Source organism: Panthera pardus, unplaced genomic scaffold (assembly GCF_024362965.1).
Source record: "Panthera pardus isolate Hobbes unplaced genomic scaffold, ASM2436296v1 HiC_scaffold_5, whole genome shotgun sequence".
Taxonomy (NCBI): Eukaryota; Metazoa; Chordata; class Mammalia; order Carnivora; family Felidae; genus Panthera; species Panthera pardus.
The window spans coordinates 19,649,794-19,666,955 of record NW_026526980.1 but is presented as its reverse complement, the minus strand read 5'-3'; the positions used below and the strand labels follow the sequence as shown (position 1 = coordinate 19,666,955).

Genomic DNA, 17,162 nt, shown 5'->3' with positions numbered 1-17,162 from the left:
TCTCTCAAAAATAAATAAACCGTAAAAAAAATTTTTTTTTTAAGTTGGACACTCAACCAACTGAGCCATTTGCATCAGGGGCATCAGGCATCACACAGGTGCCCCTGCCAGGCACTGTTCTAAGTGCATGGGATGTATTGACATATTTTATCTTAGTTTGTCTCATTTTATTCTTATAACAACCCTGCGAGTATTTTTATTACCTTTATTTTATAGATGAAGGAGCTGAGCCCAGGAGAGTTTAAATAACTTGCCCAGGGTCACAAAACTAGTAGGTGGAACCCAGGTAGTGTAGCCCCAAAGTCTGTGCTGGTAACCACCACACTTACCCTATAGCTTCTACCCTAGTGCCTTCAGGGTGCTTTTGTGTCCCCCAGTATACTGCAAGCTAGCTGGCGGTTTCACTCACTGAAGAAGAAATAACCCGAAGTTTAATCTCTAGTTAAGCACCTGTCACACTAGACACACACACACACACACACACACACTGCATGTATGTATATATATATATATATATATATATATATATATATATGTATATATGGAGAGAGAGGGAGGGAGGGACAGAGGGATGTGATTATATATGTATATATACATATATATGTATATATATGTATATTTTATATGTATATATAGGTATATGATTGTGTATGTATAACTTTGTGCCAACTATACTTCAAAAAGAAAAAAAGAAAACTTTCAACTCCTGCTAAAAAAATAAAAATAAAAAATAAATATAATCTTGGGTGCCTGTGATGCCACTATCCTTCAGATCTTAGTTTAGATATCACTAGCATAGCACAGCATTTTATATCCGTGGTCTTCTTTAATCCTCAAAACCACCTTATGAGGTTCCTATTATCCCATTATTTAGATGAGAAAACTGAGTCTATGGCTATACCACCCTGAACGCGCCCGATCTCGTCTGATCTCGGAAGCTAAGCAGGGTCGGGCCTGGTTAGTACTTGGATGGGAGACGAGAAAACTGAGCCTCAGTGGCGAGGCATAATCGATTCAAGATCACACAGCTAGGAAGTATCAGCACAAGGAATAATAACCTCGTCTCTGATTTCAAAGGACAAGTTCCTAACCCCTGTGCTTCAGGAATGTTCACGAATGAATGGGAAAGTGGTTCAGCCTCTTCGCCCTTCCTGTCTGTGCCATATCATCTCGGTTGTCTCTGTTTTCTCACTCACTTGCAACTACTCTAAGCAGAGAAGATGAAATTGAGCCAGTCATCTCTTGAATCAGAGCATTCCTACTAGGTGGATCTTGACTCGAGCCCAATCCCTGGTCCGGTTTCCTGCAGCATTTCCTCAGACATTCCAGCAACGAGAAAACCTTGCCACACACACTAGCAATGAAGTAGGAAGATAGCCTGGAGTGATAACTTCAAACAAATTTTTTTCAGGTCTCCTGCTCTATTTTTAATGTCCGCGCAGATTTTGCACTCTTCTTGCTAATATATCTCATTGTATTTTTTGATTTTTAAGAAGTGTAGGGGCGCCTGGGTGGCTCAGTTGGTTAAGCTTCTGACTCTTGATCTCGGCGCAGGTCATGATCTCACAGTTCATGAGATGGAGCCCTGTGTCGGGCTCTGCGCTGGTCGGGATTCTCTCTCTTTCTCTCTCTCTCTCTCTCTCCTTCTGCCCCTCCTCTGCTCCCGATCTCTCTCTCTCTCTCTCTGTCTCAAAACAATAAAGTAAAAACAACAACAACAAGTCAAATGTGTAGTCTCCCTTACCAACCTTCAGGTCAGCTGAGCCTCGGGAAGATGCGCCATGGTTACCCTGTTCTGCATGGCTGCTCTTTCCTTGCATGTTGTCCACAGTTTGACAAATGCAACCTTCGACCAGGATGGCGGGATTTGTGCCACGAGAAGCATGTGGCTGCTCTTCTCAGGAGAAGGTTCTCTGGCTGTTTCAATGTAGCTCTGCTACTAACCCAGTTTTCCAGTCTCTGCCCTGTTTGCCCCTGGGTTTTACCTTTTTGCAGCAGCCATTGTGTTCCTAATTCCAAGCACCAGCCCCCTCCCATTCTCTCATTCTCTCCCCCCATCCCACAGGTTACACTGTGACCTGGCTGCCCTCCGACAAAACGCTCACATCGCTGCTGGCGGTTGGAGCCCCCAGATACCAGCATGTGGGGCGGGTGCTGCTGTTCCAGGAGCTGAAGGGCAGAGGACACTGGAGCCAGGTCCAGAAAATAGACGGGATCCAGGTGAGCATGGCCCTAGGGGATCAGGGACGCGTGGGGCACTGGTCATGCTCCCTGCCGTCTGCTAGCAGGCCCTATGCCAAGCACTGTTAGGTTCGGTCCTCACAAAGCCCTCTGAGGTAAGCTTTGTCACCTCTACTTCCCAGTTGAAGAAACGGAACCTCAGAGAACCCACCTTGTCCTAATTCATACAGGTGCTAGGTGGGGGAGTCCAGGACTTCAACCTTCATTTGAGGGATTGGAGTAAGACAGACATGGTCCAGCTGAGGGGAGGCAGGTGTCCAGCTCGCAGGTGCTTCCTCGAATGTCTTCCTCTCCCTGCAGATTGGCTCTTATTTCGGTGGCGAGCTGTGTGGTGTTGACATGGACCAAGATGGGGAGACAGAGTTGCTGCTGATTGGAGCCCCCCTGTTCTATGGGGAGCAGAGGGGAGGCAGGGTGTTTGTCTACCAGAGAAAACAGGTGGGGACCAGGACCCTGACCTGAAGGGGTGGGAGAAACAGATCCCCCGGCCGATCCAGGTCCCAGCTATTCTGAAAGGCTTTCTCTGTCTGATCATGGTGAATCAGATCTTTAGAACAGCCGACAGATAATCGCTGATCCTTGGGTGGGAGGGCTGTGTGCAAGTGTCAAACCTTCTATTTACACGAGACCTCATTGGGTCCTCCAAGTCACCTTTTGAGTAGCTCTGAGCTTTCTTTCATAAACGGGAGCCTTGCTGGGTCACTTTCCAAAGCCCCAAGGTCACACAGACAGCAAGGGGTGGAGCTGGGCCCTGAACCCGGGTGAGTCTGCCAGCACCATACCGATTCTTTGAGGGACCGCGTCTGACCTTTCTTCAGCGTTCTTCCTGTTCACGGTGCCCCACGCTGTGAATGCTTGCAGAGTGACTGAGTGGCCTGTCACTTTGCTCCTTCCCAGCTGGGGTTCGAAGTGGTCTCAGAACTGCAGGGGGATCCTGGCTACCCTCTTGGGCGATTTGGAGCAGCGATCACGGCCCTGACCGACATCAATGGGGATGAGCTGGCGGACGTGGCTGTGGGGGCCCCTCTGGAGGGGCAGGGGGCTGTGTACATCTTCAACGGGCAGCGTGGTGGGCTGAGCCCCCAGCCAAGCCAGGTGAGAGGCGCCCTGCCCGCCAACCAAAACCTCTTCCCAGGCACCCAGAAGCCTCCAAGCCCAGACCCCACTCCCCAGCCCGACTCTTCCTCCCACTCCAGCCTGTCCTCTCCCTAGCTTAGCATGAATTTTTCTCTTGGTCTCAGCGGATAGAAGGGGCCCAGGTGTTCTCAGGAATTCGGTGGTTTGGACGCTCCATTCATGGGGTGAAAGACCTTGGAGGAGATGGCTTGACAGATGTGGCTGTGGGAGCCGAAGGGCAGGTGATCATACTCAGGTAAGACGGGACTGCTAATCATCCTTGGAGCAGTTACTACGTAGCAGGACTCTTTTGGTCTTCCCCCAACCCTGTCACATAGGTACCCTTCCTATACAGGCTTCATGTCTTAACTCCAGTTTATTTTTTTTTTTTAATGTTTATTTATTTTTGAGAGAGAGACACACAGAGCACAAGCTAGGAGGGGCAGAGAGAGAGGGAGACACAGAATCCGAAGCAGGACCCAGGCTCCGAGCTGTCGGCACAGAGCCCGACGTGGGGGTCAAACTCACAAACCGTGAGATCACGACCTGAGCCGAAGTCAGACGCTTAGCCCACTGAGCCACCCAGGCGCCCCTGTCTTACTCCAGTTTAAACAGCTACAATTCAGTGACAGACTGGGATTTGAACCCAGGCCTGTCTGACATTAAAGATCCTGTGATGGCTTTAGAACCTGGTCACCTGGATTCAGGCTGAAGCTCTGCCATTTACTTCTTGGATGATCGCACCCCAGTCACTTAGCTTCTCAGGACCTCAGTTTCCTCATCTTTGAACTGGTGAAGACATTTCCTGTCTTGACCATATCTTAGAGTTACTGGAGGCATCATGTAACATCATATAGTGAATAGACATTTACTGAGCACCTGCTGTGGAGGGCCGGGAGAGCGCAAGCGGGAGAGGGGCAGAGAGAGGGGGACAGAGATCCAAAGTGGGCTCTGTGCTGACAGGCTGACAGCAATGAGCCCGATGTGGGGCCCTAACCCACTAACCACAAGATCATGAGCTGAGCCGAGGTCGGACACTCAACCGACTGAGCCGCCTAGGCACCCTAGTACCTGCTGTGTCTTAATACTGAACCAGCCATTGGGTACAGACTGTGTAGGTGGGGAAATATATAATACAAGATTAAACACACAAGTAGGTGATTGCAAATTGTGGTAAGTGCCATGGGGGAAGTGAACAGCATTCTGTGAGACAGAAGACTAGGGGAGACTTATTCTAGATCGGGTGGCCAAGAAAGGCTTCTCTGAGGAGGTGATATTTGAGCTGGGACTTGAAAGATGAGAAGGATCCAGCCTTGCAGAAATCTGGGATGAGAGCTTTCTAGGTAGAAAGCTCAGGATGTGCTGAAGCCATAAGGCAGGCAAACGTTTAACTTGGCGGGAACGTCAACCAAGGGAGAGGGTGGGAAGAAATAAGAGTGGAGAGGCAGCCAGTGTGGCATGGATAGCAACAAGTTTGGATTTTATTCTGAATATCATGTAGCATCAGTGAAGGGTTATAAGCGTGGAAGTAGCTGCCTATGTTTTCTCTTTCTGAAAGTTCATCCTTCCGTATGGAAAGCGGATCAGAAGGTTGCTAGAAGAAACCGGGAAGCCCTAGTGAATTATAATTATTATTACCATTTCAAGGAGACAGGGACGTTGAGGTCTGCTTTCACGAAGGAGAGTCCTCTGGACTCTGGTGGCTGGAGTCCCAGGTCTGACTGGGGACTGAAGTTGAGGCCGAGAGTGAGAGAGCTGGTGGTTTTCTGCCCTGCAGCTCCCGGCCTGTAGTAGATGTCCTCACTCTGATGTCCTTCTCCCCGGCTGAGATCCCAGTGCATGAAGTGGAATGCTCCTATTCAGCCAGTAACAAGAAGAAAGAAGGAGTTAACATCACAGTCTGTTTCCAGGTTAAGCCTATTACCCCCCAATTTCAAGGTCAGTGCCATTCTCCTGCTCCCCAGAGCAGCTGCCCACCCCAGATGCAGGCTTATGGCCCCAGGATCTGCCACCATCCAACTCCTGCTTTTCACCCTGCCCAGGGCACCTGGTTGCCGCCCTCACTTACACTCTGCAACTGGATGGCCATCGGACCAGAAGCCGGGGGCTGTTCCCAGGAGGCAGACGTGAACTCAGCAGGAACACAGAGGTCACCCAAGATGAGTCCTGCATCAAGTTCTGGTTCCACTTCCCGGTAAGGGAGCCATAGAGCTGCTGTGGGAAGTGAGGGGGCGGCAGAACTGACTGCAGTGACAGGAGACACTGGGTGCAAGGCACAGCTCGGTCACGTCCCATGGGGTCACAGGTCTCTTGGATCTCTCTATACTATCATTTCCTCTACTGTGTAATAGTGGTGATAATACCGTCGCATATTTTCTCTAGTCCTTAATCTATGTACATCGGTGTTTTCAACATAATTACCATTGTAAAATACTTCCCATTTTTTCCCCTTTTTCCACCCATCATATATCAATGCTGCTACCCGGCTTTTCATGATTATTTTAATAGCTGCAGAATATTCAGTCACGTGTGCATCCTTATTTCCCAGGTACATGGTCATTGCTAAATAAATCACAGAAAAAGGTTTTATCACAGAAAAAGGTTTTTTTTTAAATATCATTTGAACAACTGCCATAATACCCAAATTCTGTTTGCTTCTAACAGTCCTGTGTGAAGTAAGGATGGTGGTAAATTCTTCCAGTCTTTTAAATATTTCATAAGAGACTGAGTGTGGGATTGGTGTATAAGATTTTGAAATTTGTTTTCAATTTTTTTTTTAACGTTTATTTATTTTTGAGACAGAGAGAGACAGAGCATGAACGGGGGGAGGGTCAGAGAGAGATGGAGACACAGAATCTGAAACAGGCTCCAGGCTCTGAGTGGTCAGCACAGAGCCTGACGCGGGGCCCGAACTCACAGACCGCGAGATCATGACCTGAGCCAAAGTCGGACGCCTAACCGACTGAGCCACCCAGGCGCCCCATGTTTTCAATTTTTTGTTGTGGGAAGTTTCAAATCTATAAAAGCAGGAAAAAAATAGCTTAATGAACCCCCAAATACCCATCGCCCAGTGTCAACAATTCTGAGCTCACTTTCTCAGCTCGTTCATAGCTCCACTCAGTTCTCTTCTGCTTCCTTGCACCCCCCACCCACCCAAAGATTTGGAAATTTTCAACACAAATCTTCCAAAGAAGAAGCAGTATGTTATGATGGGAAGACCTTAGGCTTGGGAATTGGACGGACTTGGGCTCACTTCCTAGTGCTAGTCCTTAGGAAACTTGGGTCATCTCTTTTGAACTCATTCTCCTCATCTCTAATGTGGGAATAATAATGCCTACATCTTCGGGTTGGTAGGAATTCAGGTGAAGATGATTTGAGTGCCTACAAAGTGCCACTGTGAGGGACCAGTAATAACATAAAAGGCCAATCCCCAGCTCTGTTCTTGAGGAACTAGGATATTCTAGTTATTCTAGAATATTCTTTTCTTGTGCAAACTTCGATAATGGCTGCCTAGAGCGGCCTGGCAGAGATTCAGGGGCTTTGATCAGGACTCAGTGGGGAAAGTGGGGTGGTTGATTAGTGATGTCTGCCATGGGAATTGGGGCTGAGAGTGACACTCGTGCTGAGAAGTGACCCCAGACATTATAAACACCAGATACTAGAATCTCATCATTTGTAAAGTATGGGCAAGGTGAGCATTTAACTGGAAGGTTAAACTCACAACACAGGTGGTATTCTCATCACCCTCAGGTGTGCATTCAAGACCTCATCTCTCCCATCAACGTCTCCCTAAATTTCTCTCTCCGGGAAGAAGAAGGGACACCAAGGGACCAACGGCTGGTAAGAAGAGATCACCTAGGGGAATTGATAGGAAACTGGGGAGAGGAGAATTTCAGTTTAGCAAGACTGTATCATAGAGGAGTCTTTGGTTTTGAGTAATAGAAACCAAATACAGCTGACTTCAGCAGGAAGGGAACCTATGGGAGCTTGTATTTGGCCATTCAAGACTGGGAAGAAAGGGAGCCAGGGTGGAGGCGCCAGGGGCTCTTGAGGGGAAGGGATAATGGATGGACTCTTCAGGGCACGGCCCCTTCGGTGAATCTGCTCCAGGTCCCTGCCAAGCGTCAGCTTTACACCTCACCAGGCCCCTAGCGCTGCTCAAAGTGTACACTCGGGGGGGGGACACGGCACCCTGCCTAGCCTTACTCGTGGGAAGACAGGGCGCCCTGATCCGCCTTCCCACCGAGCATATCCAGTTGAGAGCAGGTAGTTCCCTCAAAGCCAAATTGGGGTGTCGTCATGGTGTCAAAGAAGAGGAAAACAGTATCTACCCTCATCTGCCGGACCGCATACTCCCTACCCGGGGCCAAAGCCAGATCCCATCTCCTTAAATCCTTGACGCTCAGTGGTTTAGCTTCTGTCTGAAGGCAGCAGGGTCTGGTGGAAAGAGCCTGGGCCCCCCAGCCTGAGGATGTGGGTTGGTTTTTCCTGGCGTGAGCATATACGAGCAGGTTCCATCCCTCTCTGGGACTGTGTCCCCATCTGTAAAAGAAGTCCCGACCTTATGAGGCCTCTTCAGAGCTGGAGCGCGGTGGCTGCTAAGTGCACTCTTTCTCGTGGCTTTTGGCAGCATGCACCGAGCGCTCCCCCACGCGCGCTCACTCTCCTGAGATCTGATGAGGACGGTGACGTGCTCACCAAAATTAAAGCCCCCGCCCACCAGACGCTCATCATGCACTTAAGGGAAGTTGCTTGAGCACCTGCCTGTGCTAAGCCCTATTCGGGGCACTAGCTCCACTGGAGTAGACAAAACATGGTCCCTCCCCGGAAGGGGTTCGCAATCTGCTCTGGAGGCCAGACGAGTCAACAGACAGTTACAACATGCTGTGATAAGGCTGTGGTAAAGTTAGATACAGGGTGGCGGTACAATCTCACGCCACGTGTTTGGGGGATAAGGAAAGTCTTCCCACAAGACGGGATCCTTAACGTCCCCAGCTAGAGAAGGGGGGTGGGCATTCAGCAAGATGGCGTAGTGTGAGCACAGGCAGTAAAGATGCCTGAGCTTGTGGGTGTTGGGAGCACGGCTCACTAGAAAGGGTAGAAGAGCACACCCCTTCCCTTTAAGTCTAGTTCCTGAGGGGCGCCTGGGTGGCTCAGTCGGTTAAGTGTCTGACTTCAACTCAGGTCATAACCTCGTGGTTCGTGGGTTCGAGCCCCACATCAGGCTCTGTGCGGACAGCTCGGAGCCTGGAGCCTATTTCAGATTCTTTGTCTCCCTCTCTCTCTCTGTTCCTCCCCCACTCATGCTCTCTCTCTCTCTCTCTCTCTCTCTCTCTCTCAAAAATAAATAAACAAAAAAAGACTAGTTCCTGGAAATCCACATGATGCTTTCATTTACATCTCATTGGTCAGAAATTGGTCATATGGCCACACCTAACTGCAAGGGAGACGGAGAAACAGAGTCTCCTGTCCAGGTGGCCATAGGACCAGATAAAAAGTGGAGGCTCTATTTGAAGGGCAGATAGTGAGGAAGGATGTCTGGAGACAGCCAGCAGTCTCTGCCGTTGACACTAATTTTTTTTAAGTTATTTATTTTGAGAGAGCAAGCGAGAGAACTCGAGCACAAGCAGAGAGAAGGAGAGACAGAATGCCGAGCAGATTTCACACCATCAGCCCAGAGTTGATGCGGGGCTTGAACTCATGAACTATGAGATCATGACCCGAGCCGAGATCAAGAGCCTGACGCTTAACCAACTGCACCACCCAGTCGCCCCAATTTTTTTTTTTTTTAAGCCAAGCTGTGTAGAGTAGGAACTCAGGGTAAAAAAGAGACCTGAGCCCAGAGTTGACAAGTAAGGCTTCCTGGGGGGAGCGTCATTGTTTCTGGATCTTTCAGAATGAGTAGCCTTTTGGGTAGGTGGATTGAGGAGAGGCAAAGGGAACAGCATAAGGAAAGGTACAGTGGCACGTTCAAGGGAAATGCGGAGGTGGGCTTAGCTTCTGGTAGAAGGACAACTGAGCAAGACAGAGACCCACAATGCCCATTTGGGGACTGGCTGCAGTCTAGTGGGTAGCAGGAATCTGTGTTGAGCGTGGGTGGGAGCAGTCAGCAGAGGCTGCCGGGACTCAGGAGTCTGGTGGTTATTTGGCGGGTGGCCTGCAAGTGGAGGCTGGAGTCTTTCTAAAGCATTCAGCTTATAACTCATAAACACTTCTATGACCCCATTACCCTCAGGATAAAGTCCCAACTTTCGATCGTGGCTTGCAAAGCCCAGGGGAACCTAGACCCTGCTTCCATCTCCTGCCCCCGACACACAGCACAGCGGCTCGTCTGAGCATCTTCTTGTCACGTGCGCAGGCTCAACCTCCCGCCTTGTGCCTTTGTGTGGGGCCGTCCGTTCTTGCCCCTCTCCATTCTCTTCGTCTGGCTCTCTCCTGCCCATCCTTTAGATTTCAGTTGAGATCTGTTTCTTCAGGAAGCTTCCCCGATCCCCATGTCGGGGGTAGGATTCGGTTCTACATGCTCTGAATATACCTGTATCTGTCCCATCAAACACTTGAAGATGCCACGTCATTTCTCCCACCAGACTGGGGGCACAGCAGTGCAGTGTGTCTGTTTTGTCCTCTGGTGTATACCCGGTGCCCATAACAGGGCCTGGCCCAGAGCAGAAGCCCTGGAAACGTTGGGGAAAACTGGCCTTGATCTGAGAAGAGATGGAACTTTTTAGCAGGGAGATGGGGTTCGCAGAGGAGAAGCACAGTAAGAGCTAGTCATAGACAGGCGAGCCCAGGGAAGGAGATGGGCTGGGAGGAGCTTTGGAGCTGCTGTGTCAAGGCCAAGATCTGTTCAGGAGAACGGACACCCTGAGCCTCGGCTTTCCTCGAGGAGCTGCTGCCCGAGGGCTGCACAGGGTGGCCTTGAGCCGAGTCAGAAGGGTGAGGTCCCCCTGGGGCAGGCGTTGGCTCCTAAGAGGGGCCAGCCAAGCCAACCCAGCTGAGCCCCAAGCCCTGAGCCCTGCTTCCAGCCCTCCTCCAAGAGTTCTGCTGCCTCAACTAACCTGCCTTGTCTCCCGGCCCTCCCACCACTCATGCTCAGCAGGGCCGAGACATTCAGCCCATCCTGAGACCCTTACCGCATGCAGAGACCAAGGAGGTAAGCAGGGACAAGGGGCAGCCGGAGAGGCCGGGGTCCCTCCCCACTGGGTCTGGGGCCTGAGCCTCCTAGTGTTTCTTCTTGGCCTTTCAGATCCCTTTTGAGAAGAACTGTGGGGAGGACAAGGAGTGTGAGGCGAACCTGAAGCTGTCCTTCTCCCCTGCAAGGTGAGGCTTCCAACCCCCCGGACCCTCCTGTTCCACCTGGTGTTTTCCTGAGGCAGCTCGTGTCTCAGAAAGGATAGGGGTCTCTGAGTCAGAAGACCCCCATCTGTACTCACTAGATCTGTCCTCTGGGGCTTAGCCCCCTCTCTGAGAAATTCACGTGCCTTGTGCACTCCTGGCAGGATTAGACAAGGTCACACCACTTAAAGCCTGTGCACAAGAGCTGGTTTTTGTGTATTCGTTTTTTCTAGCCTAGAAGATCCCTGCGTTCTGAAAACCCCTGCCTGTGACCCTGCTTCCTTCACCTTGGCCCCTGTAACTTTTCTCTGGTCTTGCCCCCCAGATCCAGAGTCCTACGTCTGACGCCCTCTGCCAGCCTCTCCGTAGAGTTGATGCTGAGTAACTTGAGAGAAGATGCCTACTGGGTCCAGCTCAACCTGAGCTTCCCCCAGGGACTCTCCTTCCGCAAAGTAGAGATACTCGAGGTGAGCGCCCACACTGGTCCCTGCAGCTTCTGCTCCCCTCAAGGAGCCTCGGGCGGGCAGACAAGACAGCCTAAAGAGAGGCCAAAGCTGGCCTGCAGAAAGTTTAGGGACACATCCAACTTTTCAGCCTGATGACCACCCTCCAGCTGTGTGCCTGTGACACAAGGTTCACCCTCTGTGGGCCTCAGATTACACCATCAGTGAGGCTGGGGACACCCGCAGGGTTAGTGAGGGGGTCACATGGAATGGAGACTGTGACACAGGCTCGTGGATCTGGTGACCAAGAAGGTGTGCATAGATACAGTAAACTCAAAGTCCCTCCCTCCTAAAGGTGACCAAAGTGTTTTTGCAGGATGGCCTGGATCGTTTTATTTTTATTTTATTTTATTTTATTTTATTTTAATGTTTATGTATTTATCTTAAGAGAGAGAATACAGCGGGGGAGTGGCAGAGAGAGGGAGAGAGGGAATCCCAAGCAGGTTCCACACTGTCAGCACAGAGCCTGACGCGGGGCTCGATCTTATGAACCGTGATGTCATGACCTCAGCTGCAACCAAGAGTCAGGAACTTAACCGACTGAGCCACCCAGGCACCTCTTGGCCTGTATTTAAAAGTTGTTTTAGGGGCATCTGGGTGGCTCAGTGGTTAAGCACCTGACTCTTGGTTTTGGCTCAGGGCATGACCTCACAGGTTCGTGAGTTCAAACCCCGTGACGCACTCTGTGCTGGCAGCTTGGAGCCTGCTTGGGATTCTCTCTCTCCCGTTTTCTCTGCCCCTCCCCCACTCGCACTGTCTCTGTCTGTCTCAAAATAAATAAATAAACTTAAAATTTTTTTTAACTTGTTCTAAGCACAATTTTATTTTTTAAATTATTATCATAGAAATAATACATGATCACCACAGAAGGTTGGAAACCGCACAGCAGTTTAGAGAAAATAATCACCTATTCTCCTATAACTCAGCACTTACTACTTTTAATATTTCGATGTTTATTCTTCTGTGTATCTATACACGTACATACAAATTACATTGTATATTTATTCACTCTATATTTGTTTTAACTAATTGGCATTTTGTTTTCCATATGGTTATTTTTCCTCCATGTTTAAAAAAAATTACTGTGGTAAAATATATGTAATAGAAAATGTACCATCTTAAGCCTTTCTAAGCATACGAGTCAGTGGCATTAGGTACATTCACAATGTTGTGCAACCATCATCTATTTGCAGAACTTTTTTATCATCTCAAACAGAAGCTGTAGACCTGTTAAGCAATAATTCCCCCTTCCCACTCCCTGTCCCTGGTAACCTTTAATCTACTTTCCATTTCTATGAATTTGCCTGTTCTCATTTTTCACGGAAGTGGAATCATATGGTGTTGTCCTTTTGTGTCTGTCTTTTTCGCTTAGCATAGTGCTTGTGAGTTTCATCCATGTGAAAACATGGGTGAATTTCCTTTCTTTTTAAGACTGAACAATATTCCATTGTATGGATAGACCATATTTTGTTTATCCGGTCATCTGTTGGACATTTGAATTATTCTTTATACAGACACATTAAATGCTTCCGGAAGGGTCATCTAATAGAGTGATTAAGAACTTGAGATCTGGAGTCAGACAGACCTGTGTTCAGATTTCTTCTAGATTTCTGCCCTGTGGTGGGACTTGGGGAAGTCACTGAACTTCCCCAAGTCTCTATTTCCCTGTCTAATTCCATTTCCTATCTGAGGCTGAAATCTGTCCTCACAGATGATGAAGATGACTGGTTTTATACTGCTTAGCCCAGGAGCAAGCTCATTTTTAAAAAGGTTGCCGACGGGGCACCTGGGGGGCTCAGTTGGTTAAGTGTCTGACTCTCGATTTCCGCTCGGGTCGTGATCCCACGGTTCGTGAGTTGGAGCCCCGTGTCGGACTCTGTGCTGCCAATGTGGAGATTCTCTCTGCCTGTCTCTCTGCCCCTTCCTCGCTCTCTCTCTCTCTCTCTCTCAAAATAAATAAACATTTAAAAAATAAATAAAAATGGTTGCTGACTGTGTGGATGTAGTAGCGTTTTAACAATCTCACTGTATCCTCTCCTGTGATTGTGCAACACACGGAACCATTCCTATCTCTTTGAACTATTTGATCACTTCTAGTTTTTCATGATTATAAATACTGGTGCAGTGAACATCTTTGAACTAAACTTTGGCCCCACCTCTCTGAGAATGTGCCCTGGTAGGGACACCGCTGGGGTCCCTACCAGGGACCGTGGCCCCAGAGTGTTGGTGGCCCACTAAGGGTTGGTGGCCTGGCCCACTCAGTTTGTTCTTTCTTTTCTCACATGCAGCCCCACAGCCAGATACCTGTGAGCTGCGAGGAGCTTCCTCAAGAATCCAAGCTTCTGACCAGGACCCTCTCTTGCAACGTGAGCTCTCCGATCTTTAAAGCGGGCACCTTGGTGAGTGCTTCAGGCCCCCAAGAACCAAGCCACCAAGGGGCTGTGAGCTCATGTGGGGAGGGAAGGGTGCAGGTGATGGTAAAGACGGACTCACCCCAGGTCCGACCCCAACGGGAACAACAGCCTGGACTTTGGAATCAGACAAACCTGGGGTTGGGTTACGAATGACCTTACACACGTGACTTAACCGTTTGGAACTTTGTATCCTCATCTGTGCAATGGGGATAAAGCACCATTTTCAGGGGTAACAGTGGTCTCTATTATTACAGCAGTTGGGCGTGGGGGCCGTGAGGTGCTTCATTCCCCTCTCCTCCCCTGCCAGGTTGCCATCCAGGTGATGTTCCACAAGCTGCTGAACAGCTCCTGGGGGGACTTTGTCGAGCTGCACGCCAGTGTGAACTGGTGAGCAGGCCCCCGCCGGACCCCCGCCAGCGTACCTGCCCCGCTCGCTCTCAGACTGCCGCCTGGCCCTGGCCAAGCCCTTTTCCTAACACTGCCCTCTGCCTCGCCCCAACAGTGACAATGAGGACTCAGACCTCTTGGAGGACAACTCTGCCACCACCAGCATCCCAGTCCTGTATCCCATCAACATCCTCACCAAGGAGTAAGTCCTGAGCAGCCAGCCAGCGCTGTCCTCCCCGCCTCAGCCTCCCAGGGCCTCCCTCAAAGCCCCCTCCTTCTCTAGGGCCCCCCCCGCCAGGAGTAATTAGAACTGATTCCAGCCACAACCCTGATGGTTTTCAACACCCACAAGAGTGGAGGCCCTTTAAGAGTTCTGAGTCAGATCAGCGGTTTACTGATGGGAGAAAAGGCACAACGAGTGCTGACCTTATGTCACATGCTGTGCCGGCTGCACTGTGCAGCTGGGGCTCCCTCCACCGCCCCCCCAAGCTTTCAACACTTTCAACGTGTCATGAGGCAGCCACGCCTCTCTCCACTTTACTGATGAACAAACAGGATCATCAGAGAAGGGAGGAGCTCATCCAGAGGCGTACAGCTAGGAAGCACTGATGAACCCTCTGAACTTGGGTCGGTCCAACTCCAAAACCCTGTGCTGGATGCCCTCCCGTCCTGGGGGGTCAGACATGCTGGAAGAGATTAGGACAAGGTGTTCACAGTGGCTCTTGCCCACAGAGAACTCCTAGTCCGGTAGGAGAGGCCAAGCTCATACGCACACAGAATCAGTGAGTCTCAGGAGGTTATATATAACAGGAGTGACCCATGGGGATCACTAGTTGGATTTTCTCATTTACGGAAAAGAGGACGAAGCCAGAAAAGCAGAGGAACTTTTTCAGGTTGGCTCAGTGAGAAGGACAGGGACAGTGACCGAGCCAACGTCTCTGGTGCTTTGAACATAAATGCCAAACACAATGATATTGTCTGAAGTGTCGTGTGAAATTAGAGCCAGGAAAGATGATGTGGGTTGAGGAGAGATGGAAGGGTTCATGGAGGAGGTAGGGGCTTGAACTGGAGTCTGGAGAATGAGGGCATCAGATAAGGGCCAAGGAGGAGGAAGGATGGTCCAGCAGGAAGAAGAGCCCAGGCAAAGGAAGCAGCAAGCAGTGGGGTGGATTTGAGGAGTAGGGAGTGTGCAGGCTCAGGGGACGGCAGGTATGCGTGGGGCCTGGTGAGCAGGCAGGCTGGGAAGTGGGCAGGCCTGGACATGGGAGGCTTTGGACCCGACCCTCGTGGGCAGCAGGGAGCCAGTGGCAGATTCTGAGTAGGTGGGTGGCAGGATCAGACAGTGACGTAAGAAGGTCCCTGGAAGGATGGGGTGGAGAGGAAGCCAGAGGCTGTGCTGTTATGCAGGAGATGAAGAACCCAGAGGACAGTGGAGACCCTCAAGGGGGGCGGGGAACCCCACGGAGCAGGGAGAATGCAGCTCCAAAGGCACATCCACCTGGGTTCCGGCCCCGTCCGCTGCCGCAGGACGTGGGGCAACAGACTGACCCCTCCCACCAGCCTTACCTTCCCAAGGGAAACAGCAGAACGCTGGAAGGGTCACGGGGGGGTCATGCCTATGAGAGCGCTATCCCAGGGCCTGGCAGCGCAGAGGCTTCCCCTGGCCCGGGGACCCTGCTCTTCTGGAAACGGGGCTGTCGACATCTCCACTTTCTACTTCTGCTCTTCTCTCTCCACAGCCAGGAAAACTCCACACTGTATGTCAACTTCACCCCCAAGGGTCCCAAGATCCGCCATGCCAAACACATCTACGAGGTAGGAGCCCCGTGTGAAAAGGCCCTTCTGGGCCACACATTTGTCAGCCCCGTCCTGGGGACCGAGGCTGCAGAGACCAGCGGGACACGGCCCCATCCTCAGCAAACCCAGCGCCCTCCACCTCATCCCGTGATCCTTCCGGTAGAGCCTCACACGCTTCCGGTAGCGACACACTCAGCAGCTCCTTTCCGCCACCACCCGGACGGATGGTCTGTGGGATCGCAGCGCTTGGGAGAAGCGCTCTGAGAGAGAACCTAGTTTTTCATTCCCCCGTTTAATGAGCCACTGTTCTAGTTTAGATACTTTGCTAGGTGCTGGGGCAGCCATAAGTAAATCAGAGCCCCTGACCACTCACCCAACCCAAGTTCTGGGCCTGGTGCTTTATATGTGCGACCCCCCTGTGATCTAGCACCAACCCGTGAGGTAGAGGCGTTGCCACTCGCATTTTACAGATGAGAAATCCACAGCACAGAGAGGTCCAGTAACTTGCCAGGTTACACAGCTCATAAGGAGGAAAGGTCAGATTCAAGCACATGTTTGAACACCCAAATCCACGTATTTAACCTCTAAGTTAACGATGTGTCACTTCTCACGCCATATGCTTGGGGCCGTGATAACATCTTTGTTGTGGTAACAAAGAAGAGGGAGGCCAGCCGCTGAGTCTAAAGCTCAAGGACTCTAAGGAGGAGTAGGCATTGACCAAGCCAAGAGCATTCTTGTTTTTCTGGGGAGGAAACTGAGGCCCCAAAGAGAAACTGTCTCACCCAAGGCCGCACTGGTATCAGGGCAGGCTGGAGCAGGAACCCAGCAGGAAAGGGACCCCAGGCAGGTAGCCCCCTTAGAACAGAGGCTGCAGTCATGTCACCTGGATATGACAATGGAGGAGAGTGGCCCTCAGGGAGGTCAGATGCCCATTTGCATTGAGAATGGCCAGTTGAGTTGGTTTCTAGTGCTGCTCAGCGGGATGGCTCTGGGTTCCCTACGGAGGTTGGCAGACCAGTCCTTTTACCACCAGAATAGTGGGAAAGACTTGGACAGGCTTGGATCCAAACCCCAACTCTACCACTCGAGCTCTGTGTGACCTTGGGCCAAGGGCTTGACTACCCATGCCTCTGTTCCCCGCCGTGACAAATGGCGTTTGGAACGAGAACTTCCAGGTGTCGTGAGGCTTAAGTGGGTTGCTTACTCCTCATGGAGTGCTTGGCGTGATGCCCAGGAAGTGGAGGTTGTTAATAGCTGAGGCAGGTGTTGGGCTGTGGCCTTGACATTCCCAAGCTACTGTGGAAGCCTGCTTCCATTCTTGTGCCATTCCTCAGGGAGCCATCTCAAACCCTTTGAGCTCCCCTCACAC

The 17,162-nt window shown here is 50.7% G+C and overlaps 1 protein-coding gene across 4 annotated transcripts in view; it reads left to right on the top strand.

The window, feature by feature from the left end:
- Positions 1-17,162, top strand: part of ITGAL (integrin subunit alpha L) — a 41,982-nt gene that overhangs the window by 17,483 nt on the left and 7,337 nt on the right. For 3 of the 4 annotated variants that reach the window (XM_019436315.2, XM_019436318.2, XM_019436319.2), the window contains 14 exons: positions 2,066-2,220; positions 2,542-2,679; positions 3,139-3,336; positions 3,483-3,613; positions 5,135-5,295; positions 5,400-5,551; positions 7,108-7,197; positions 10,454-10,510; positions 10,604-10,677; positions 11,018-11,159; positions 13,484-13,594; positions 13,917-13,996; positions 14,112-14,198; positions 15,736-15,811. In XM_019436315.2, the coding sequence (XP_019291860.2) occupies positions 2,066-2,220; positions 2,542-2,679; positions 3,139-3,336; positions 3,483-3,613; positions 5,135-5,295; positions 5,400-5,551; positions 7,108-7,197; positions 10,454-10,510; positions 10,604-10,677; positions 11,018-11,159; positions 13,484-13,594; positions 13,917-13,996; positions 14,112-14,198; positions 15,736-15,811 (1,652 nt within the window). The remainder of the gene's footprint in view (positions 1-2,065; positions 2,221-2,541; positions 2,680-3,138; positions 3,337-3,482; positions 3,614-5,134; positions 5,296-5,399; positions 5,552-7,107; positions 7,198-10,453; positions 10,511-10,603; positions 10,678-11,017; positions 11,160-13,483; positions 13,595-13,916; positions 13,997-14,111; positions 14,199-15,735; positions 15,812-17,162) is intronic. The other variant, XM_019436316.2, reaches the window with a different exon arrangement.